Source organism: Strigops habroptila, chromosome 1 (assembly GCF_004027225.2).
Source record: "Strigops habroptila isolate Jane chromosome 1, bStrHab1.2.pri, whole genome shotgun sequence".
NCBI lineage: Eukaryota > Metazoa > Chordata > Aves > Psittaciformes > Psittacidae > Strigops > Strigops habroptila.
In genome coordinates, this window is record NC_044277.2 from 90,788,139 (window position 1) to 90,814,031 (window position 25,893).

The 25,893-nt window shown below is 46.2% G+C and overlaps 1 protein-coding gene across 5 annotated transcripts in view; it reads right to left on the reverse strand.

The window, feature by feature from the left end:
• Positions 1–2,252: 2,252 nt before the first annotated feature.
• GMPR (guanosine monophosphate reductase) overlaps positions 2,253–25,893 on the reverse strand; it is a 45,099-nt gene continuing 21,458 nt past the window's right edge. For 4 of the 5 annotated variants that reach the window (XM_030484158.1, XM_030484122.1, XM_030484148.1 and 1 more), the window contains 3 exons: positions 22,500–22,542; positions 16,135–16,294; positions 2,253–7,315 (listed from right to left, as the gene is read on the reverse strand). In XM_030484158.1, coding sequence (XP_030340018.1) covers positions 7,135–7,315; positions 16,135–16,294; positions 22,500–22,542 — 384 coding nt within the window. In that variant the 3' untranslated portion in view covers positions 2,253–7,134. Of the gene's footprint in view, positions 7,316–10,531; positions 11,292–16,134; positions 16,295–22,499; positions 22,543–25,893 lie in introns of those variants that run through there. The other variant, XM_030484131.1, reaches the window with a different exon arrangement.

Sequence of the window (25,893 nt, forward strand, 5' to 3'; positions counted from 1 at the left end):
CGGGCCATGGCTGGCCGTGCCGCAGCGGCCTCGGTTGGAGAGCCACTGCCAGCTGAGCGCGACCTGCTTAGTTCCTGCCTGAAAGCTTTCGGTCCCGTGTTTTTTTTCTTCTCTCTGGGATGCTGTTCCATGTTTTCTCAGCACTTCCTGTTCCAGATGAAACCCAAAGAGTATAACCCTGAGCAAAAAGTGCTTGTAACAAGGGATCCTAGCCCAGCGCTGGCAGCAGAGCGATACCTGAGGTGGCCTGGCCTTGCAGCCCCTGCCACTGCCCCTCTCCCCACCTCTGTGTTAGAGCCGCTCACGCAGAGCACGTTTCCAGTGATGATGGTCTTGAGTGATGGCGAGACTGGTGTTTTTCAGAAGCCAAAAGGAGAGGATCCTGGAGCAGTTTCTGAGGAGAGAGAGGGTCCTTTTCCTGTCCAAAGATTGAGCTGGGCAGCTGGGAGCCGGCGGCAGGGCGGCTGGGCTTTGAGGCTGCTCCCGTCCCCCTCCCCAGAGGTAACCCAAGCTTTGGCTCCCGTAGGCAGGCAGGGCAGAGGTACTCGCCCTGTCCAGGTGGTCCCCGGGCGCTCAGAAAGCCAGCCCCAGTTGTGTTACAATGAAGTGCATTCAGCCAACAGGTAGTATTTATACAATAACAGTCTCTAAGCTTTCTGTAGTTTTTTTTCTTGTCGTTAGCTGAAAGGACTCAAGTCTTCCACTGAGGATTTTATGATGGAGGCTTCATCCAAGGTTGTTTCCTTTTTGTTCATTTCTGTTTTGAGCAGTCAAAGCTCCTGTGCCCTTTCCCTCGACCACGCAGTAGGTATGCATTGGAAGTGTTGTTTGCAGCCAGCGTTAGGCACTTGTTGAAGCTGTCGTTGCTGTACTATGGGATTGCTGCAACCTCAGGGCTGGGATCCGTGGCCGGCACAGAGCTGGTGTGGGATCGCCGGTTCCCCGGGCAGCCCCGCTCTGCCCCTTCGCACCAGCTGGTGCAGGGATCCCTCCCTGGCGTTTGCTTTAAAACTCGAGGACTCACATGCTCTCACGCTGACCACGCTCTGCAGAAATCCTGTCCCAGGCAGGCGGGTGGGACCTGTGTCACTGAGGGTGGCTGGGTCTGTGTCCTCGCCCTGGCCATCGCACTGGCCTCTTGGCGAAGTTACCGATCTGTTAAGGCGTAGATACAACTCTTCACGGCAGTCAGCTGATGTTGAAACTCACTAATGTTGGATTTCTCTTTTTTTTTTTGTTTTGTTTTTGGAATAATATATTAACTTGTTGAACGCTGCTCTTTTGGCAGTGTTACGGGGAGGGGGGGGGGGGTCCCAACCTTTTTCAGTTCGGGTGAGCTACTGAAAACCATTTTGTACTAGCTATGTCACCGCTCCTGGCGCTTGGCCGTGCCGGGTCAGGTTTAGCCGTTCTACAGCAGCAGGTTTTAAGGTCTTTTTTTTTTTTTTCTTTTTTTCTTTTTTTTTCCTTTTTTTAATTAAATTGTCTGGTATTACAAACGAGGGTTGTTGCAAATCCCACTTCCAGTGTAGTTCCTAGGGTAGGCCCAGAAAAAGGGATATCGCAGCTTTGTGTTGGGGAGAAGTTGAGCTGACATGGCCAGTACAAAGGAGAAATAGGGAGGGAATAACGTTTTGCACCTTATTGAAAAGAGGAGAAGATTTTAAGTGCATACAGACATAGTTAAGAGCTTTTATTGTGACAGGAGAACTTTTTTCCATATGCGTGCATACTCTCTGTAATTCCAGTGTAAAATATTGTACTTGCACTAGCTTTTTTAAAACAAATATTAAAAAAAATGGAAGAATTCATATTCTATTTTCTAATGGTGGTGTGTCTATTTGTAGGATACACTCGCGTCTGTTTATTGAATTTTATGGTCCCTTTCTTTGATGGTGCTTGCAGGTTTTCTAGGTAGAAATTATTTCATTATTATAATAAAACAATGTTTGATTCAAAATTTGAACAAAATTGTTTTAAAGAAATTGTCTGTATACCAGTACAAGTTTATTGTTTCAGTATACTCGTACTAATAAAATAACAGTGCCAATTGCAAACGCATGTTTTGTCTTTATTGGTTACGACTGAATGGGAGAGCTTTCCTAGGGACATTATTTCCCCAGTTTAATGCCCACCTCCCAGCAACCCATTTCATAGAACCACAGAATGGTTTGGGTTGGAAGGGACCTTAAAGGTCACCTAGTTCCAACCCCCTGCCATGGAAGAGGGTTGACAGCACACATACTCGCAGATGCATTTGAGAACGTTTGCTTTTATTTGTGACAACGCAGAAACACGCACGTACCCATCAAGGGGTATAAAACCCTTTCCAGACCCTCAGAGTGAAGCTCTTTATTGTGCAACAAAAACTTTCCACTTGTAACTTTTGAACACTTTCTGTGACGTTGCCACGCGCGGTTGCTCCCAGTGACGGTTGGCAGCGCCCGCCATCGCCACCTCAGCAGGGCCGAGTGGGGCAGAAAAACATCGCATGCTCGGTAGCTCTTTTTGGCCGATTACATGCAAGCGCTTCACAGTTATCACAGCAACACCAAGGAGTTTGGGACTCTGAATTGTTTATTTATGTATGAAAACTTCAACCAGTAAACACTGTGTCAAGTAAATGCTGGGGAGGGCTCGCTTAAGCACCTGAATGAGCGCAAGCAAAGCAAAGGCTGTAGCGGGATGGTCCATGCTGTGCTTAGGGGCACAGAGCTGTGCCTGCATCCAGCCTGGACACAGACATGCTTTGGCCCCTCTGCCCCAGGGCAGCCCCCACCCACAGGGAAGGGCCTGGCCCGCTCCTGCTGCTGGCTCTGGCTGCTGCAGAAGGCAAATGGCTGTCCCTGGGCCTGAGCTTTTTCTCTCTTCTGCACAAGCAAGGCCAAACCTGGCGCTGGTTGCAAAAGCCCTCCTGGCTCCAACAAAGAACTTTGGGTATGAAACTGACATTAGCAACTAAAAAGCAACATCCCAGGTGGCAGGGTGGGAGGTGGTGATGGACAGACACTGCACTAACACTGGCAGAAAGCTGAAGCAGCAAGTCTGTTCAAGACAGGGAGCTCAATCGGCACAAACTAGGGAGCGCTTGGTTCAGGAAAAGCTTCAAACTCTTACCATGTCCCTGACTGGAAAACCCCAGCCCCTGGCCCAACATAGTGGGCCTTGGTTAATTGCTGCTATGTTTCTTGCTCACCTTCATCCTTTCCCCCCCCGCTATTGACTAGCTGAAAGGAACATACAGGCACACCTTGTACGGGAAAAGCTCCTCCAAATGTGAGCAGCAGCTCCTCCTGCCTCTGCTTAAAACTCTTCCTATTTACGGGGTGGCCCCATTCAGCCCCGCCATGCCCTAAGGTGAGAAGGCAGCTGCACAGAAGAGCACAGCCAAAGCCCCTGCCCCATAGGGGATGAGGCGGACGCCCACACCCCCGGGTGCCTGCACTTGTTTCTTGCAGAGAAAGGAGACCTGCGAGGCTTGGTTTGCAGCTGGCGGGATGCTGGCTCAAAGCCCACTCCTCTAACAGGCTGGCCTCAGGCCCATGAGGAGCCCTACACACGTGCTCCTTGCAGCCACCACACAGGCACTGGGGTGTGAGCCAGGCTGCTGCTGTACCAAGAGCTTCCTGCCTGTGAAGGGGAGTGCTCAGGTAAGGCAGGCTGCTTGGGCAGGAGGGCCAGTCAGCCCACCTGGACAAACACCCTGCAGCAGGGAGAGGCCAGAATACGGCTGTGAGCAGTAGGGCTGGTTTAGGTGTCCTTATGTTTCAAGAAGCCAGAGCTGGACATGCTCAGCAGGGATTGCTTTAATAACATTAATGCTGCCCTTTTCAGCATCCCCACTTGTAGGTCTTTGGCACTTTAAACTAAATCACTGCGGAGCCAGTGGGCCGAACCTCAACATTGCTCTTGGGTGCTCAGCAAGTGCCTGGCTGGGGGAAGCTGGCATGACCTTGGGCTACAGCGCAGGTTATCGCATTCACAGCATTCCTCTAGACAGGATGGGGTTGGGGTGGGGTAGGGAATCGCTCAACACTAAGCGCTTACAAATGTCATTTCCCACAGAAGGACACCAAGTAACAGAGAACCCGGTTAAATGTGCAGGTGAGGTAGATCCACAAATGGCACGTGGCGTTTGTCAGTGGTTGCGGTCTCTACTCAGACCACCCTGCCAGGCGCAGCATGCCCTCAGCTCCCTCACTGCCCCAGCTCCTCAGGAGAGCAGCAGTGGGCTTGAGCAGGGCACAGGACCTGGGCCTAATGAAGACAAGGGCAACTGCTACAGCAGAGGGCTGGGTGTTACAGGAGTGCTCAGGCTTTTCTTTTTTTCTGTTTTCCAGCCTGTGTGAGAGCTGGACATGCACAGTGTCAGTGGTGAGCACCAACACAGTTGAGGGTTATCCCTGAACAAAACTTGCATATAACTTTGGGTGAGATGCAGACATGGCACCAGGTCAGCCCTTCTGCAGCCACTCTCTCCCTCTCACTCACTTTGGAGAGAGAAGGAGAAAATGAAGTGGAAAGAAAACATGCTGTTTATCAAAATGATGGGAAGAGCTGCTATTTAGAAAACCAAATAACCCAAGCCAAAGATTTATCAGTAACTATTCTTAGCATCAACATCATTCACAGCCTGGAGAATTCAGGGGACAACTTCAGCTGAGCCTATCCCCATCCCTCCCTATAGTCCCTGGTGAGGCAGAGGTACGTGTGAAAGGGGAAGGCAGGTGGGTGCAGGAGTGGCCCCAGGCGCAGCTGTGTGTAAGCGTGCAGCCTGCCTGGGGGGGGCAGCCTGCCGCACCTGCAGAGAGGCAGTCGCCCCATGCCCCCAGTGCCTGCCCTTTGGAAAAGAAATGGCTCCGAAGGCCTGTCATGAAGCTGCTCTGTTCAGTGTGCGTATGGTGGTTTTAAAAAATGTTTACAAATATATATTTTCATATGCATATGCATTCCTTAAACTCTGTTTAGAAATGTAGCTAAAAAAAGTAGGAAAGCACTAGCCGGAGTAGGCGGAAACAGCAGACTGCGGCTCTTCCCACATATGAAGGCACGAGCGTGGAGACACACCTGTGGTCAGGCCTGCGCCACAACGGTCTAACCCCACTGCTGACAGAGGTGTTCACCCTACCCTTCATATCACATGAAACAAAGGAATGTTGACCTCTTACAGCTGTACTCATGCAGAGTATTAATACTGCCTGTCCCCTGGGCTTAATGCAGGTAAGAGCAGTCTGTGGTGCACGGTAGGGTTTGCGGTAAACAAGCCTGGAATCTTCCTAACTTGGTATTTTCAGGCTGGAGGGAATACAGATCAGGTCCTTTATTCACAAGGCCTGCTTCTCTTCTGCCTGCAGGTTCCTTTATGACACGTGGGCAGGAGAAAGGGTCCTTAAAGCCAGCACAAGCATAAACCTGTGCTTTACACTAAGGCCCTTATCCACATCCAAAGCACAGGAAGGGGCCATACCACAATTAAGAATTATGTCCTGCACGTTAGATGGAAGATATTTAAAATACCAGCTATTTAGAAGATATTCTGTGCTTTTTCTAATGTGGACAACACACTCCAAAATCACCAGGAATCAGCTTGTGGCCTAGATTTGCTCCTCAGCATGGTCAACTGTACCAGTCCTTGTGCATGGCTTTTTGAGATGTCCAGCAGATAAATTTAATTCTAGAGTTTCTTTTTGCTATTCCTCTTCCTGCAGATCACTCTTTTGCTTTTCAAAGGAAGCCTGCCTCTTCCCACAGATGTCTACAGGAGGGGAAAGTAAGACTCTGCAGTACTGAAGTAACATTAGCTCTGTTATGATCTCAGCAGCACTTTAAAGTAAGTGGCCAAGCATTATTAATTCATTGGTGCTCACTTTTACATCGTTTATCATAACGAGCTACTGCAGTATTCATGTGGATGCAATGTGTATTTCCAAAGAAATTTCATTGTGATTTATCAATTAATTAGTGGGCCATTACACTTTATTGAAGTGTTACCCAGAGTCTTAAGCATTCATTACTGCCTTCAAAGCAAATGCTTTAACTTCAGCTCAGCCTATCAGTGTCAGGCTATTCTGCCGAAAGCTCTTTTGCTTTTCATGGTGTCAAGCACTGCAAAGGAGTGGTACCAAATAACCAAGGTGAATCTGATCCCCCTGGCCTCATTCACCTGGCCACACACAATGCACAGCACAGCGTTTTTGTATCTTTGCTAAATGGATAGGAACAGGCAAGGGAACAGGGAGGGCTACAGAGCAAACCCCCCCCCCGCCCTTGGTGGGGTTGATGTTGCTGAGTTTCAATGTCTTAAAAATCTGTTCACAGAGCAGATAAAAGCAAGAACTCAGGTAATTCAATAGTTGCATGCACGAAAAAGCAGGCAAGCTCTGAGAGGTTTTCTCCTGAATCATCTCCACAGATGGGGGCAGAGAAGACAGCACAGGTTTGCTACATTCAGTGCCAGCTTCTCTGGAGAGGCAAGTCCATTGAATACGGAGATTTAGGTAAGAGTGGCAGTACCAGCCTGTGAACTGGCAGTGACAGATCTGGCATGTTTATCATCAGAGTAAGAAGTCACCAGCAGCCAGGCCTGATCCACCTCTGACATTCTGCAGGCTGGCAGCCATGCCACAAACATCCCTTCTTTTGCCAGAACAAAGATTAAGAAAATTTGATTTTTGATTTCTCCACGTAATTCCCTGCATCTTTTTCTATCCCACTCTGTAATTTCCGAAGGGTGCACTGCCACAAGCAGTGGTAGGTGACAGGTCAGTCTTAAAAAGGGAATGTGTGTATGTGTGCCAGTCTAATAGCCATGTCTATTCAAGCCAATTCCTTGTTAATTGAGGTTTCAGCAGCCATTTATCGGGGGGGGGGGGGAAACAGGTGAAGAAATGCTGACTAAAAAATAAAATAGGCACAACAACAAAAGATGAGGCTATTGCATTTAGAACCAATGGCACTGTCTTAACAGCATAATCTTCCCCTTCCAAATCCCAGCCACAGCCCCTCCAATGGCTATGACACTGCCATTCTGAGAGAGAGTTTGCCACTAACACAACAAGGAAGAGAAAGCAAAACAAATCAGCAGCCCTTCCTGCTCCTCCCCCCCCACTCTCTCTCCAGCCCCCCAGTCCTGGGCTAAGAGAAGACCTGGCTGTGCTGCTGGGTGACCCGGATAAACGTCGTTCTCCTGCTCAGTTCCTTCAGTTTGGCAGCTCCCACGTAGGTGCAGGTGGATCGCAGTCCCCCAAGGATGTCCAGGATGGTGAGTTCCACGTCCCCTCTGTACGGTACCTCCACAGTTCTGCCCTCAGAAGCTCTGGAGGAGAAATAGGTTACTGCATTTATGTCCAGATGCAAAACGTAATAGTGTTTTTACTGGAGCAATGGGGAGCTTAATACTGCAGTTTACAAATGTTCCCCCAGCTTTATTGCTTGCTTGCCTGTTGCTGCTTGATGTTCTCAAGCACTGAAATGCCTCGACTCCAGTTACCACCAATACTGTGAACTAGAAGCAGACAAATCTTGTAGATGCCCCGATATCCCATGTGTGTATTTACAGGTCTGCCCCTTCCTCCCCTCCACCACCTGCCTACAAGCAAGTGAAGCTTCCAGGTTTACTGAAAGGTATACTTGACCTTGAGAGCTGCAAGCTTTAAAGTATAAGGAACAGCCAGGCTCAGGCAACTTAACTTACAGAAATGTTGGAGCTGGCCCCAGTCAGCAGAGCTCTACAAAGGCTTCACAGCCCCTGGGCTCTCTTATGTGACTGACCTGACGCAGATGGAACTGCTCTGGCTGTCTCCTACCAGCCTGATTCTTCAGAGCCCACAGAGATGGAGTGGGAAACCTGCTACCAAAACCTGCTGCAGAGCTGTCCCGTTAACCTAAAAGTAAGCTGGCAGAGGTCAGTGCCAGGCAAAAAGGCCAGAAAAAATAGCAGTGCTGTGAATACTGTCAGGTACAGGCGCATGCCAGCACAGACTGCCCTGTTCCCAAAAGCACATCTGAAAAGTTACGGGATGGAAGAATCCAGGCAAGTAACTCCTTCCCCTTCAGCTTTCTCCAGCCTCATGCTCAGCAATCCCTCCTGCAGTGAAGTTCACCAGTCACTAGCTGACCTCGCTAGGCTTTAGAGCAAGCTCATTCTGCGTGGCACACCTGCTCCCTTGGGGAGGTAGGCCTTGGAAAGGGGAGATCAAACATAAATGCAGAGGACATGGGATTGCTCCCCTGCTTCCCTATAAAATGGAGGCAGAAACTGCAGCAGGGTTCTGTCATTGTTGGAAATGTGGCTTTATTTAATCCTCCCTTAAACAAGTTGTCTAGGGGACAGTGCAAGGAAGAGCGAGCATGCTTGGTTGGAGGCTCCATTTGCAAATCATTAACAACAGCAACAGTAGCTATGTGCAGGTATTTCAGTGTGAGCCTGGCTGTATTTCATTCTGTTAGTTTAAATGTGAGGTCAAAGCCTTAGGGAGACAATAAAGAAGTGTTAATATGCCATGGGAATAAGGAACCATGATTAATCTCCCTACGTCTGATGAGTAATTGACTCTTTCTTTAAACTCTTAAATAAACACTGATTACAGTGTTTATTTAGTGGCCAATGGAAAACGTATGTACCACTGCCATGCAGCAGACTGCACAGGGCACAGTGGTGTGTTGTATGGCCTGTGCTTCTGGGAGTTCACAGGCTTTTATTTGCATCTCCAGTGCCAGCAGGAAGAGAAGGCCTGGCCCACAGAACACCACAAACATAGTCATGCTACCATTCTGCAGCTTGGTTTTTGGCCATGCTCACCTGGTCCAGCCAAAGTCAGGAGGTTCAGCTTGAGCTCTGGGGTGCTTGCTGCAAGACCACAGTGCAAGAGACAAGTGCATGTCTAGGATTTGGGGAAACCAGTGTGAATTTTACCTACCAGATCCTGCCATCTGAAGAGCTCTGCGTGCTGCATTAGGCAAGAAATGCTTGGTTTACTGCATTCATGCATGACTGTCCATTTGATTCATGCATGAGAGTCCAATCAATTTATGCATGATGCCCCATCAGTTCAAACTTGAGTGCCCTGGCAATTCATGCTTGAGCATCAGGTGGGGCATAAGATGCAGGGGCTTGATAGCATGTTTTAATTGCAAACAAAGGCAGCCCCAGTTACAGTGGTTCAACAGACCTGCAGGGATGGGAACATTGCTCTCAAGAGTGTGACCAGCTGGTGATCCTTTTTTCTGGGCAGAATTACAGCAATGTGGGGCACTTTGAGCCACTGCTCCTGGAAGATGTCCCTGCAATGACTATGGTGCTGGAGCTTGTGGGATGCCACTTTTGGCTTTGGAGACTAAAACCTACAGAAGTGGTGAACATCTAACATCACAGCCCCAAATCTCTAACAGCTAGACAAGTGCTGCTGCTCCTCTAGCATCAGCTGATAAGCTAGTGGGATGTCCTGTTGATCGGGGAGTCACCTACAGATACTGTACTGGGGGAAGCATGCTGGAAGAGAGCTGTGAGATTAGCTTCACAGAAGATGCCAAGTGTCCAGTTTTACATTCATCCTTGAAAATAAGTGTAAAAAAGTGTTGAAAATTCTCCATGTTTCCACCCTATGTGCTGGGAATAATGGATGTTCCAAAAGGAAAAGGAGGGGTACAGGATGGAAGTGGGACAGAAATCTAGAGCTGTGAGTTAAGCAACTGCAAGCACAGCAAAAAGATCAGAGCTTAGTTAATGCTGTTTGACTGTGGAGCAAGCCCCAAGAGACCAAAGCTCTTTGGTGTGTCATCTCACTCCCCAGATGGGGAAATGCCCAGCTGCTGCATGTGGATACTGTTCACCCATTCCATCCCCCATTTTGGATATAAATGAAGCTCTGCAGCTACTGAACTCATGACCCTATTGGTACCTTGTGACCGTTTAACCCCAGCCAGCACCTACATCCCTCAGCTGCTCGCTCACTCCCCTGGTGGGAGGAGGGAGAGAACTGGAAGGATAAAAGTGAGGAAACTCGTGGGTTGAGATAAACACAGTTTAACAGGTAAAGCAGAAGCTGCGTGAAGAAGGATTTAGGATGAGAATCATGTCGATAACACATTGATGTTTTAGTTGTTGCTAAGCAGTATTTATAATAAGTCAAGGCCTTTTCTGCTCCTCACACCACCCCAGCAGTGAGCTGGGGTGCACAAGAAGCTGGGAGGAAACACAGTGGCACAGCTGACCCCAACTAACCTAAGGGGTATTCCACACCATATGGCATCACGCTCAGCATATAAAGCTGGGGCAAAACTGGCTGAGGTCCACTGCTCAGGAACTGGCTGGGCATTGGACAGCAGGTGATGAACAACTGTGTAGTTGTTTTGTGTATTTTACAACAACAACAATTAAATAATAATAATATCAATATTATTAATAGTATTTATTAATAATATTGGTTTATAGTAGCAATATTAATAAAATATTATCGTCATTAAAAAACCCTTTTTTGCCTGTCATATTAAACTGCCTTTATCTCAACCCACAAATTTTACTTCTTTTTTCCCAACTCTTTCCTCCATCCCACTGTGTTGGGGAAGGATGAGTGACCAGCTGTGTGATGTTTAGCTCCCTGCCAGGTTAAACCACAACAGTGGATTACAAGGGATGTTACAAAAGCTGGCACACTTGGCAGAGAGCTGCATAAGCAAGTCAGCAGGAGCTGCTGAGGGATCTGCAGCTCTGACATCTCTCCCAGAGTTATGACCCCAAACTAACCCTTTCTCAGAAAAGAAATGTGAAGATGGAGCAACTGGGCCTCCAAACAGCTGGAAAGGTGTGCTCTGATGCTCTCAGCAGAGACTCCGTATCTCTCGCTAGCCCCTGAATAGCGAGTAGAAAGGGAGAACTATTTGCTTTAGACTTTTCGCACAGGGTCCAGTGGTGTGTTTGTAACTCCTGGCCAGTTCAAGCCTGCTGCTAGCATGGAGGGATGGGCACAATGGGTGGGAATCCTGGCAGGGTGAATTGGGGGAAGCACATGGGATGGTGCTCTGTCAGCCCAGCAAAACGCAGGTAAGGCTGCCCTGGCATTAGGCAACATTATGACTGGACCATTTAAGAAATGGCAGGAACTGGGGGCAGGTCTTCCAGGCTATCATTTGGGACACAGACAGAGACAGTACGTAGCAGCCAGCTGCTGGTCCTATTCTATCTCTGTGGCCCAAATTTCACTCTACAGTTAGTATAAAATGCCAAAACCCAGCTTAATAGCAGCTGTGAATTGCTCAGTGACCACAGCAGAACTGCAGCATACACACAAAACCTGTAAAATCTCAAAAGAGTTAACAAAAGCAAATTGGCTCTAAGTGAACAATACTGCATGTGGTCTCTGCTCCTGCTTGCCTTATTTCTTTTCTCCCATAAAAGAAACTTAATCATTGCCTTTCAGAAATTCCCAGCTCTGATCCATGTTCCTCATGGAAGGAGGTAAAAATGTAAAAATAAATTAATATATAAATGACATAAAAGTAATGAAACTGGGTACACAGATTTCATACAAAATTAAATGAGATCAACTTGACATACTCATTACAAAAACAATTACTCTTACAACTTTATTCCCTGCTACTGCCATCTCACACTACCTGTCAATTTTAACTTAACTATTTGCTGGAGGCTTAGGTTCTCCAGCCAAAACATGTAATTTTGAGAAGATGAAGTTAGTGACATGTAGTCTCATTCAGCAGGGGGCTGAGCACACTGAGCGCCCCACTGCTCGAGTAAAACATGGTGAGCGCACAGGTTCTTTTAAAGACAAAACAGCTTATTGGGGTCAATGATACAGATTTACAGCTGGGCTTTTTAAATGCATATAAAGAAGCCCCACTGACTTGGCCTGTTTGGGGTATCTAGCATTCAAAACGCTGACTTAGAACCCTTTTGGTTCGAGTTTGCCATAAGCTAAACTAGCAAGTGACTAAACTTCCTGTAAGAATAATTCAAAGCAGAGCCTTGCTCTGTTTCCTGTCGTCCCTTCAATGCCCAGTACATTTACAGTGCTGGATAACTCAGTGTTGCTATTTTTAAACCACACTGACACCCATGCTGGGACAGGTTAAGCAAGACCAAGACCAAGGCTGGTATGGGTAGCCAGCTCTGCATTGTGGCTGCCATGTGAAGAAGATGAGAATCATCTCCTTCACAGTTAACAGCCAAGACTTACAGATTTAATGTCCGGATCTGTTCTAGCTAGCAGTAACATCACGGTCTAAACCCAGCTGGTAACTCAGGACCACACAGCCACTCACTCACCCCCCTTCCCCTTCCTTGGGTGGGATGTGGAAGAGTATCGAAAGAATGTAAAACCTGTGGGTTCAGGTAAGAACAGTTTAATAACTAAAGTACAATATATTACTACTACTACTAATAATAATGATAAGGGAAATAACAAGGGGAGAGAATATAAAACTAAAATGGGAAAGGAATAAAAAATAAACACAAGTGATGCACAATACAATTGCTCACCACCCGCCAACTGATACCCAGCCCGACCCGAGCAGTGATTGGTCCCTTCCGGGTGGTTCCCCCCAGTTTATATACCAGGCATGACGTGCTGTGGTATGGAATACCCCTTTGGCCAGTTTGGGTCAGGTGTCCTGTCTCTGCTTCTTCCCGGCTTCTTCTCTGCCTCACTGGCAGAGCATGAGAGACTGAAAAGTCCTTGATTGGGGTAAGTGCTACTTAGCAACAACTAAAACATCAGTGTGTTATCAGCATTGTTCTCAGACTAAAGCCAAACACAGCACTGCACCAGCTACTAGGAACAAAATTAACCCTATCCCAGCCAAACCCAGGACAAGTAGACCAGTATTACCTACTAGCGGCACAAAAAGGCAGTGTCTCAACAAGGACTAAAAATTTCAGATTATGCTTTCGCTCCCTTGTTGCCAAGAAGGTTTTAGAACTTGATCCCCAGGGCCTCTAAAATCAGGATGCAAATCAAAATAGAGCTATGGATCAAGCAGAATTTGTGTAGTATTGCCCATAAGGAATTGAAAGGGTCTACCTAGACTGAGCCAAACACAGTGCCATTATGTACACCCTTTACTCGTACAAGACATACTACTTGCACTTTACCCAATTTTTAAGGGGGTCCAGTGTCAATTAATTCTCATGCTGGCAATAGATTTTGTTGCCAGATCACATGCACACTTAAGCAGGTGGAACAGAATTTAACAGCTGCCTTAGTCCTTTGGCCCACTGGTACAGCAAGCTCTCTCAAAATTTTCCTGCAACTTTCACCAGCTCTGTGGTGGCCAGGCCCTAAATTACTAAGCTGCACTGAGATCCATGCAGTGTGCTTGGGCTGCTCCGTGATGTCTCAGGGAGCTGACGTTAACTACATGCCTGACCAGCATCAAGCTTTCCCACACTCCAGCTGCCACAAGCACATGGTAGCAAAGGACAGTAAGCTATCATAGTTCAGATAAAACGTTGCCAGCACCGCTGTGTAACTGGCAGCTGCCACTTTTAAATTATGAGATAATTACTAGTGCTGTCCACTCAGACCATTTGTTCAGTGGCTTTGATGACAAGCAGACTTGCCGGGGGACAAAAAAAGGCCCCAGACTGTACACTGCTTCTGGGAACTGCATATGAACCCAGAGCGAATCAAAGCTCAGAATTATGGAGCGCATCTTTCTGGTACATCATTTCAGCTTATCTCGGATGCAGATGGATGCTTGTGCAGCTCTTTCTCCTGCAAATAAATAGTTGTGCTTGAAAGCAAAATCACACGGAAGCTGCAATGCCAAAAAAGCCCTGCAGGTCAACCATGTGGAAAACCAGTCACACGGTTTGCTCCCCTAAGCAATCCACAGGTTGTCCTCAGTGTAGCCAGATACCCTCCAGATAGCAGTGCTTTTAACTGGTACAGATGCACCAGCCCCATATGAGATTTAATAAAATATAAAATCCCTTGCACATTACACACTACCTTCTGATCTGAGCCCCTGAAAGAGGTACATGGGCTCAGGTACACTCCACTCAACAAAGACATGTACATCCTCCTCAGCAGAAGGTAAAAGTATCCCTGTCCCCCTCTCATCCTATTAGATGCAGAAAAATCCGGCTTTAAAAATCGGCCAGCTGTATCCTGGGCTGCATCAAAATAAGCATGACCAGCAGGTTGAGGGAGGCGATTCTGCTCCTCTGCTCTTGTGAGACCCCACCTGGAGAACTGCATTCAGCTCTGGGGCCCTTGGCACAGGAAAGACATGGATCTGTTGGAGCAAGTCTAGATGAGGGACACGAAGATGATTAGAGGGTTGGAGCACCTCTCCTATGAAGAAAGGCTGAGAAAGTTGGGGTTGTTCTGCCTGGAAAAGAGAAGGCTCTGAGAGAAGGCTCAGAGAGACCTTTTTATGGACTTTCAATATTTGAAGGGGACTTCTAAGAAAGATGGGGACAAACTTTTTAGCAGGGCCTGTTGTGAAAGGACAAGGGGTAATGGTTTTAAACTAAAAGAGAGTAGATGCACACTAGATATAAGGAAGAAATTTTTTACAGTGAACTGCTTTCACCACTGGAACAGGTTGCCTAGAGAGGTGGTAGATGCCCCATCCCTGGAAACATTCAACATCAGGTGGATGGGGCTCTGAGCAACCTGATCTAGCTGAAGATGTCCCTGGTTATTGCAGGCAGGTTGGACTAGATGACCTTTAAAGGTCCCTTCCAACCCAAACTATTGTATGATTCTAAGATTCTATGATTTAAGTAGGCCAAAGGAGACAGGTGTAAATGCTCTGAAGTAGGTTGAGTCTTACCACTTCGTGAAGTGCTAAGAGAACTAGTGCACATTTTTTATGGTGCATTTTAGCTTTTCAGAAGTGGCAGGCAAAAAACACCAAAGTCGGGGTGGAGGACAGGAGGTTGGATCAAAGATGCTTTCTATCTAGCATGATGTCTGGGATTGTCATGGTCCTATAAGCATGTCTCTGTACCAAAGTGTGAATTCCATTTTAGTTTGTGGATCCCATTCTGCTTTACATTCTACGCTGTCACCTTCACAATGCTGCAACTCTTGCCCATGGTAAGCTGGACACGCTGCTACCCACATGCTGGAGTAGTTGTAGTAGATGAGGCCAACAAAACCCATCAATCCTGAATGTCTGGAACAGCAGGTAAGGTCACTGGCTCTGAGACTCTTACAAATAGCAGTTTACCAGATGGGACCAGAGCCTGAATCTACCCCAAAAGAGGAGAAGAATCAAAAGGGACCCTTCAATAAACCAGTAAGACATGAAACATTCTCTAACAAAGTACGCAAGAACCATGTTGTCTAAGGGCAGTGACTATACCTGCCATTCATAAGAGGTTTTCTGGAGTAATGTGCTTTTTCAAAAAGTCAAAATTCTCAGCATTTTCCAGAGTAAACTAGCAATGGACAAGAGATTCCTTTGCAAAGTCTGTCTTCTTTTCCTGTCCCCTGAGGATTTTAGCTCAAAACCCAGGTTCCTGCATGCTGCCTGATTTGGGGCTAGTCTGGTGCTCTGTGACCCAAAAAGGGGTGGGAAAACTATACAGCAGGATTCTGCTGCCTAGGAAGACTGCCTAACCACTACTGCCTGTCACTGAGAGTGCTTTGGAGGTCCTGGGACCTCATTAGTGTTAGAGCTGTAACTCAACTCTATACTGGGGAAACCCCAGCTGATTCACCAGAGCACCCACTTTTTGCAAACAGAAGGGAGCATGTGGGCCAGCCAGGAACCCTTACACCAACAGGACAACCCAGCTGAACAAGCAGAGAGCCAGAAACTGCAGCCTGGTATGCCATGTTCCACATACATATCCTGAGAGAGCCGTAAGTCAGAACACTGCCTAATGACCTCCCAGACCACACAGCTAGTGCTGCAGTGACAGCACACTGCACTGACTGGAGCTGAGCAAACACGGTTGCTTTCAAGATAGCCACCCCAAGCTGCTTCTCCCTGTCTCCCCCTTGATGTCATCCCTCTCGCATATTTGCTGCTACAAGGGTTGATAACATGTTCCTAAAGAGGAATAGAGGCATGGGCCTGTTTCCAACAGATGCCCCTTGCACAATTCTGCAGCAGAAGTTACTGAACAGCTGGCTCAGTGCAATTGCTCTTGTGTGGAATTTGTACCTGTATTCAGCAACTCCTCCTGAATGCTTCTTCATGGCTGTATCAGAGCTCATTCCATAGAAGAGTTTCACCTTCTTGCCATTCTTTTCTATAATCTCTCCAGCACACTGGTCATGGCCTGCAAACATTCCTCCAAGCATGACAAAATCAGCACCGGCTCCTGTGATCAGCAAAGCAACACATAAGAAAGCAGGGAAGGGAGAAGAGCATGAAAGACAAAGCAAACACGCAGTGGCCTCCAAAAACAATAGCCCTAAATAGTTTGGTACAGCGAGTCCCCTCCTGTAATAGACACAGAGAACTTGGAAGAAATGCTTTACTGAAGAACTGACACATGCTGAATTGTATTTCTTTGGAATTTTAAATAGAAAGAATCCTTTTCTGTTGTGATGACAAAGATATAGATTGTTCTACTCCCCACCACACTCTTTATTTTCAAACAACTCAGTTTTAACCCTTTACTTCGTAACAGTATCTGAGCACAGTTCCTTATTAACTATAACTGTGATTGCAGTACTCAGGAGTTCTAATCAGAGAGCTGTGACCTGTTGAGCTCAGTGCTGTACAGAGAAGACGACAGCTCCTACTTCAAGACCTTTCTAGGGTACAAGCTGTGTGTGGGAATGTACCCTGAAGGAAGGCATACTCATGAATGTAATGTACTCCTCCCAACATAAAACAAGCAGATTTTTAAATGAAATGGGGTTTTCAAGTCCACCAGTCATGGGTTCAGTGTAGGTCTGGGTAATCCCTTATCTAACAGATCTGGATGGGTCTGCATTTGGTTCCTGTTCTTTAAAAAATCTGGGCCAAGGACTACCATCCCTGGGTTCTGTGGTTCTCAGCATGCACCACAAAGGAGTTCTAACCCATAGCTACAACTCCTAAACATGTTCCAGATACAGAAGAACAAACTGAATACTCAATCGTGCCTGTTCAGTCTGTCCATCTCCCTCAGTTCCACTGGGAGTAAGATCAGGAAGAAGGTTTTTGGAATCACTCTTGATTTTCTAATGTGATTTCCAATATTTCCAGCTGGGCTGGAACTACTCCACCAGCAGCTTCTCCTGTGATAATCTGGCATATCTAGCCTTGCTTGGAAAAGTCTGGCTTTTGCTCTTTTATGAGCCTGTGGTGACCCATCCCTAAAACAAAGCATTTTCCTGTTCAGACTCTCTGCTTCTTAATGTGTTTGTGTCAAAACAGGCCTCACCTCTGCACAACTTCTTCCCAGAACTGGCATAAGAACATGGTTATAAACCTCACTTCATAGAAAGCAGATGAGCCTGAACTAACCCCAGCCCACTACAAACATGTGAGAACTCTGCGGAGATCCCAGGCTAGGTAAATCTGGCATTAGGCTCTGATCTCTCTCACTATCCAAACAATAGCACTGGACCTTGAAATCTGAAGAGTGAAATCATTATCAACTCTGCTTTCCTTCTGCCATCTGTTTAAAAGCTCTGTAGACAAACCTGAATTTGGGAATATTTTGATCTTAGCGTACATGACAACCATGGAGAGTGCCAGTTCCCTCCCTCCGCCTCTGCCAAAGAGCAGACCTAGCAGCAACACCTGGGGGCAGAGCACCCAGCTGCTCTGCTGACTTCACCTCCTTTTGCCTGGTCCTTGTTTGAAAGGAACAGTACGTCCATGGTAAAGAGATATTAAAAATGAGGCTGGTGCAAAACTGCTGAGCACATCACAAGCAATATTTATAGCCAGGCACCCATTCAGGTGTCCAATCATGCCAACTACCTGGCAGATTTTTCCTGAGCTCTCTTGTTTCAGATGGCTGAGTTTTACAGCCTCAGTTTGACTCACGTCTGATACTACTATTAACCTGCCAAAAACGAAGGGAATGCTCATGGTTTAAGACATTCTCAATTACTGGTGGGGAGCTCCTGTTGTTACCTGGCACAATCTTGCTCTACCTTTGCAGAAAAATAAGTACCCCGGGAAATCTAGTTGATGTCTTCTTCAGGGGTAGAAGAAAACAACATGAGGAAGGAGAGATGGATTTGGGGTCAAGGTTTCAAAGAGGGCATTTAGAACAAGTCAAAGGCCTGCCAAAGGACACCCCGGACTCTTTGCCTTGTTGATACTATCCCCTGATCTCCAGTTCTAGTCCTGTCTCTGGCTGTGGGTCTCACAGCCTCCAAATTATTAATGCAAAACAGTCTCATGAAATCTACACTTTGGAATCACAGCATTTTTGTTCCTGTGCACTTAAGTATCTATTATTTTTCTCTTGACTGCATATTTTGGGAGAAAAGCAAATGAGCTTGAATTACAGGACTGAAACTCATCTGACTTGAGTAGCTTTTGCAAACTACAACATAATTCATCAAGCTCTTCCAGATGAGAGGAGCTATGTTACAGCAGACACAGCACATGTAAACATTGGAACGACACATGCTTATTGCCCTGCAGCTCCAGGAATAACAACCCCATATTAAGTAAGTACGCTCTCCAGAACTTTCCACCCTGCTTCAGTATTACAAAGATGTCTGAAAGTTTCAAGTCTGTTCGACTACTTTTCTATCAGTTAACATCGAACCAGGGAGCTGTATTTTTTAGCATGTTCTTTCTTCTGCATAGTTTTTTGTATGACCAGAAGCTCTAGCGATGTTTGCGACACAGAAAGCTGCAGTCTTTCAAGTACAGATAGACAGTGTGCCTTTATTTTAGGTTGTGGGGGACTGGGAACACCTGGCAACAACTCCCTAGATAATAGAGGATGTGATGGGGTACATTGCATACAAGCATCCCAGCAGCTCGCCCAGAGTTTGCTAGACTTGTCCTCTTTCTACACAATGCCACTTCAATGCACTGTCTTCCTCTTTGATGCCTATGCTGTATCTAGGCTGATTTTGCTCATTCACATTTCACAGTGCCTTCTCTTTCAAGCCATTACAGAATATGTGTGCTGACGCCAGCCCAATCTTGCAGCACTCACACAGTTCTGCTGGATCTGGATGGAGTCCGCGAGATGTCTTTTGTATGCCTGATAATAGAAGTTAGAGATAACCAGATTGGCTCTGCAGAAATTCAGCTGGAGTCAGCCTGGATTTGTGTCCTGGGCAGCCCTCCAGGCAGATGCAGCGTAGGTTTGCCTGGACCACAGCTGGCCCTGGAATCAATGTTCACCTGTGCTCCAGCTGAGCCAGCGAGCCTTTGCAACAGTAGGTATGCACACACAGCTAATGAAAACAAGAAAAAAAAAGCCAGTATGATCTGTCACGTATATTTCAGAACCAGTATATGTCCCCAGTTGACTTTTCTACATGCTTTTTCATTCCTTTTCCTTCCCTGCGCCTGTATCTCTTCTCACCACTGCTGTAAGGAACAGCAGTATTGTGTTAAAGATGCTGGCGTAGGATTCAAAAGGCACATTCTGTTCCTGGCTGTGTCACAAAAATATATGTGACCTCAGGCAATTGAACTTAGTATTTCTGTGCTTCAACTTCTCATCTTTAAAAAGGGAGACAGTAGTGCCTCCCTGGGGTATTCTGAGAAATGTGTTATCAGCCTTTCCAAGGGTGCAGTTATGTGAACCGAGAGCCCCAAACAAAGCTCTTTCATGCTTTCTCTTGTTCCTACATCAGAACACCTTTTTTCTTCCTGATCAACCTACATCTTTTCCATTATCATCTCCAATACCCAGATGGCAGTGACATCTTTGGTTTGCCAAATCCATACCAGGTTCCCACCAGCAGTTCCAGAATTCCAGCAGTCTCTTCAAAAATATCTGTCACTCCCAGCATTTTTGTTTCCCACCTTCAGTGCTTCTCTGTTCCTTGCCTTTTTAAATAGGCTTCTACCTTGGTTTCTTCTCTGTCAAAATGCCCAATCTGCCTCTGACTCCTGAGACCAGTCAACCTTCTACTTGTAAAGCTTCTCAGCAACTTCTTCATGGTTCACCACAATTCTTCACTTGCACTCCACCCTACTACTCTACTTCTCCTTTTCCCATGAACTTGCCTCCTCCAGTCACACCTTTAGCCATCTGTCAATGCTAGTCTTCACATCTGGGTCTCTCTCACACTTTTTATGATTCAAATGGCTGCTTTGTCACTCCTTGACAATGAACATTTCAACATCTCTTTCACGAAGACTTTACAATGATCCACTAAAAAGAGACAGTACAACCACTTTAACCAAAAGTCCTCTTTGGGTCTTTTGTCCATTTTTCATCCACGCCTCCATCCCCATGTGAAATTGTACATCTGTGTGTTTTATCACCTGGTCTCTGCTATCCTATATATTTATGTAACTCCTCCCTGCAAGAGGCTCTCAGCAAGCACAGAGGTCTGTGCTAGACAATTCAGTATCAGTGTTAAGGCTTTGGCTTGTAAATGCTGGGCAATAAGGCTACCTTCTACATGGCTCACATAACCAATAAACACGGATAGTAGTAACATTATCTAGAAGCTTATTTTGCCACCCACCTTCAACAAATGCACACCTACCTCCAGCTAGTCAGATGTCCACAGTGTGTCTACCTCCATTATATATAACCAGATTAGTAAATTTATTGCCTTAGGGTAATCTCTATCAGTTCCAGCCCTGTACCTGTGACACATAAGTCAGACTGATTTGTCTGCCCTACTGTAAGAACAGAACTACTGCCTTTATCATCTCAGCTTTCTAATGCTACTCTGTCCACGGACAACCTGTGGTAGCCTTCAAACATATGCCATTGTGAATCCCAGCACCCCCTGACAATCAGCAGGGCCAGAATCTGCCCTTTCACAGGTTTCAAGCAAGTTTCTATTCAGTTAGCCCAAAGAGACTACAGGGACCCTTCAGACTTGCTATAAACATCACAAAGGAAAAAAAAAATTAAAACAATCTGAAGTTGCTTCCTGTTGTTCTAACTTCTGGAAATGCTCTTGCTGAAGAAAAGACTTTTTCCATGGGCCATGTTCCTGTGCAGGCAGCTGGGAATGCAGTGAGGTCACAATCTCAGTTCACAAGCTCCCAGCGACACCACCACCAGCAAGAACCAGGCGAGCTGCGGAGCCAGAGAAAGTCAGGCAGAATAAAGGCCTCACTGCAGGCGGCATGATGTCAGAGCGAGCTGGGCTGAGGAGAGGCTAGGTGGTTTTTTAATGCAATCTTGTTGTCGGAAAGGGTGGCTGCCGCTGTTCAGCTATGTCAGAATCTCCCAACTGCAAGTATCTATTCCCTACGTCACATCACCCACTGGATAACACGAAGGTGACGTGAAATCCTGTGACTGAGCAGACCCCTCAATCATAGCAATCACTCCATGGCTGTGCTTAAAATTCTCTAATTAAGACTTCCTTGTCATCTGACCTGTCTAAAAACAAGAGCTGTCTGCAAACTTAGAAGACGGATTTTGGTTTCAGCCTTTCCAGGAGGCCCAGCATTTTTCTTGGCAGGTCTGTAACCTGAGTTTAGGCTTGCCCCTGCTTCCCCTACTTACGAAGCTTCCTGCCAAGCAGACATGCTGTCTCATAATGTATACTTTCTCTTGTATCATACCCAATGATTTCAATGATCTGAAATCCCAATGAGAGACTGCGCTGTCCTGCTGTCTTCCAGGTATTACCCCACTGTGACATCTCCAAAGAGTCTGGCATTTTGGGGGTTGGGGACTGTCTTTAAATATCCTGTCAGCCCAGGATGCATTTAGCACCCGTTGCACATATGCTGCTTCAACAAGGTTATGGCTAAGTGACAATCCTGACCTTGACTCCCCCCACTGATGTAACTTTCATGCCCAACAGAAACCACTCACAGATTAAGTTCTCTATTCTATTAGCAAGAGCTCGTACAATTCACCGAAGCTATTGGCATGAGAGCAAAATCTGTTAATTATTAACTTAGGTATTTTAGACATCTTCTCAGCTCTAGGGGATACAGTATAAATAAAAACCTATCTCTTCGATAGACAGCTGATCCCAAGCACATCTCCAGGGATCTGGCCTGTCTTTTTGTTTTGTTCTTCTGTCCAACACACATTCCACCAGCTTTTTGTCCATTCAGCGACCCAGTCAGCCCGATCTGGCAATGTTACAGCCATCTTTGAACCCTACTCAGAAGAAGCCCTTATCAGTTTTCTTTGTATTACTGTCCCAGTGCTGTATCTCGTGCACACCTGGCAGATTGTTTCTAAATAGGACTTCGATCACTGTATGTTTTGCACTGCAGAATTTGGACTGTCTGGTCCAAAGAGCAAATTCATGTCTGGTGCACCAATTTCACTGGAGTCACCCACAGGGACGAATGTAACCTACTACTGGTTACACATTTAGGGTGGAATGGACTCCTGCACCACTGCTGACGCTGCTGGAGACACGCGGGGTGTAACGGGTAGCACTACGCGCTGTCCTTACCAAACGCTTTGGCGACATCTCCTGGGCAGCTGCATCCTCCATCCTGCGAGAGAACACACGACAGTGAGTGGCAGTGAGCTCTCTCGGGGACCCAGGTGAGCACTGGCACCCTGCAACCTGCAGCAGAATGGTCGCTGCTCAGGAACAGTGTGTCAAGAGCTGACTGTGCACCATTGCTATACATCCATCATCTTGGCTGAGCTTTCAGAGAACTGGAAAAAAAACCAACCCTCCTCTGATGATCTGAATCATTCCCTGCCATTTTAATGCAAGGCTGTGCAATGCAGATGTACCACAAACCCGTATCTTAAACCACCAAAGACATTTAAAAAATCTTTCTCAGCAGTTCACAACACATTAAAAGGTCACAGTGGGAGGGGTGAGGAAATATACCACCAGCTATGTTGGATTTTGATCTGATAATCTCTAAACAAATTGGGCAATCTAATCTTTGGTAAGTGAAAATTAATCTCTCATCAAACGCCTCGCGTTTTGCTACAGGTTTGGTAAAGAAACAACAGCGCTTTGAGATCTTTAGTGGTTTAGACCTATGCGTTTCAGTTTCAGTGCAAAGTGGCTGATGAGGGGGTTTCAGTTGAGGGGAGGGAAGTTATGTATGTGTGATGGGGCTGTAAGAAGAGAAATGGCACACAGCAGAGCTCATCATGTGTTACAGTTCTTTCGGGTTTGTAAAGGTCTGAGCACCAGATGAAAGATCCTTCTACTCTGCACAGCCATTATACCAAGGAAGCTCCCCATTCCTTTAATGATCAGTGTCTGTTGCAGACTGCCAACAGCTTTCCTGCTTTTGAAGCTACTCCCCAGTCCGTACAGTTACCTCATTTTGTTTCACCTCCCTGTTGGCAGAAGCGCATGCCTGTGTATGACCTGCAGCTGAGCACAGCCATACACCTCCACCATCAGCCATTTTAGAGCTGTCTTTCTTGGGTAGCTGACAGTAGGGCTGAGTGTTAGAACCTCTCTGGGTGCAGAGAAGGATTCAGACACAAACTGAGCAGGTGGATCCAAAACCGAGTCACTTTTCAAAGGGCATCCCACTGCAAACAGCACGTGGCAGAACTTTAAAGACTTTTATTCCATTTGCTGATAACCTCTAGCGCATTATGCCTTTTGTTGAGCTAGAAATTCTTGCTGTCAGCTCCAGAAAGGAGTGCTGGGCTGACAGCTGAATCTCTCTCCTGTCAAGGGCTCAGCTTGTGTAATTCTTTCCCTCTGACAAGTCTGTCAGAGCCTGGAGGAGGGTGTTAGTGTGTGTGCATGTGTCAGGGAAGGAAGAGCTGAGGTAGAAAAAGGGGTCTAATAATTTTCAAAGAATAGTGTCAGGAATTTGTGTGACTCTTAACTGTCTGACTGAGACAGGCTGGCTATGAATGCTCTCCGGTAGATGGGTTTCAGTCTGTTCTTGTTGGGTGGCTCAGTGTCTGACTTTTATAATTAACCCAGTGGTGACACTGACGGAGGCTTTATGCTTTCAGAAGTACCATGGGGATGGGGGCCTTTATGTGTAATCATTAATCATCGGCTTCAAAAAATAGCACTTTGAATGTCACCAAATTACAAATGCTGAGCAGGTTAAGAGACTTTCCCAAAAGCTCATCAGTTACCATTTAAGATAAAAGGAGCCAATGATGATGATGATTCACAGCACTTCTTTATCCGTAGATGTCTCCACTTACTTCACATAAGCAGGTAAATTTAATGATTCCCAGAAAGGGAAAAAAAAGGGGGACAAACTAAGCAGTTTTGCCAGAAGCTATATGCATTATACCACTTCATTCCATGTGAAAAATCAAACACTCTGTTTAGAAAATAAGACACTGCTTCTGCTGCATTGTCTGGGAAGCTTCCCCTTGCAGTTCAGCTTGTCCCAATAGGGGCCTGGCTCTGGACTCAAAATGACTCGTACAACTGCTGGGGTTCAGTCACGGAGCTTGTTGCAGGCTCAGCCTCTATGCCAGAGCCCTGGGGAAATGTAGCTGCACAAATCCCCCTGTGAATTCAGGAGCAATGGTATTATTCTGAAGTAAGCCTTCTGGAAAGGCTGGCCAGGGGGCTTGCAGAGGGCATTATTCTGAGACAAGTGTGTGCTAAGCTAAAGGAGAGGGAAAAACAGGTTTCCAGTCAACAGAATTATTTTAATGTGGCTAAAATGTTACTTTCCCCAGTCTTGTTCCCTGAACATATAAGCCATTTTACAACAACAAAATTTAGCCTGAGGGAAATAAATACTCTATGGAAAACCAGTATGAACTGGTTTGGATATTTAATATTATATGCAACTTAAAATAAGCTTATAACTATGATTTATATGTTTCAAGCAACGTTTATAACAAACTGTATAACCAGGCCTTCCTACAGTATCAGCAAACAGACAGCTATTTATTATGCAGAAGATATGTAAAGTATGCGGCATATACAACAGTAGAAACAATACATATGGTGCTTTATTCTGAACTACATATGCTGGGCGTATTTCTGTGTTGAAAGTGTTCTGTGTGGAGGAAGAGATGGTATGGCAGTAGCTGGGTGAAGAACCCCTTAGTCATCCTTTTCACTGAATGCTGGTAGCCTGTCACCCAGGCAGGGTGAAGGGGAAGCAGGGATCCCTATCAAATGATAGACAAATTAGATAGGACAGATGCAAGGCTGCTTTCCATTCCCCACATTGCTAGCTTACTAGAATATGTGACTGCCTCTCTATCCAGCAGAGTAGTTCTCTGACCTACAAGAAACAGAAACTTTATCTCATTCAGGGCGTTTCTGAAGGAGCTCTCCTGCTAAATGGCCCCTCCACTGTAACTCACTGCTGCACTTTCTCAAGGCCAATGGATCAGCGAGAATGAAAACTGAGACTATTGGCTCCCAGACAAATAGCACAGGACAGAAACAGTGCCTGTATCTTAGACAGGGTTTCCTCTCTTCTTTCAGTGAGTCATGAAAGATTCATTTCTGAGGTGAACTTTGAGTCTTGAAGATAATTTAGCATGAGGAAAGTAACTGGTGCAATTTCACCTCCCCCTTCTCTCTGTGACTCTAGAGAGACACCAGGCGTTCGCTTGGACTATCATGTTTGCCTAAAAATTGTCACCTTCTTTACCACATATCAGCCCCCAAACTCATACATGATTACTTTAGTAATACAAACATTTGAAATCCCAGTTTGTGCTGCCATCCTAGCAGAGCTACTGCAGAATGAGCTTCTAGTATGCTGTGTTCCTCACAGTACTGTGCTCAGCACCACCACCTTCTCATTCTGTGAGTGGGACTTCTTTCCCTTCATAGGTAAACTGAGCCAATATGACAAGAAAAAGGAGCAATTTGATGAATGTACTGGACAAGACAGAAGTGGATGCAAGAAAGCGCCCCAGGGGAC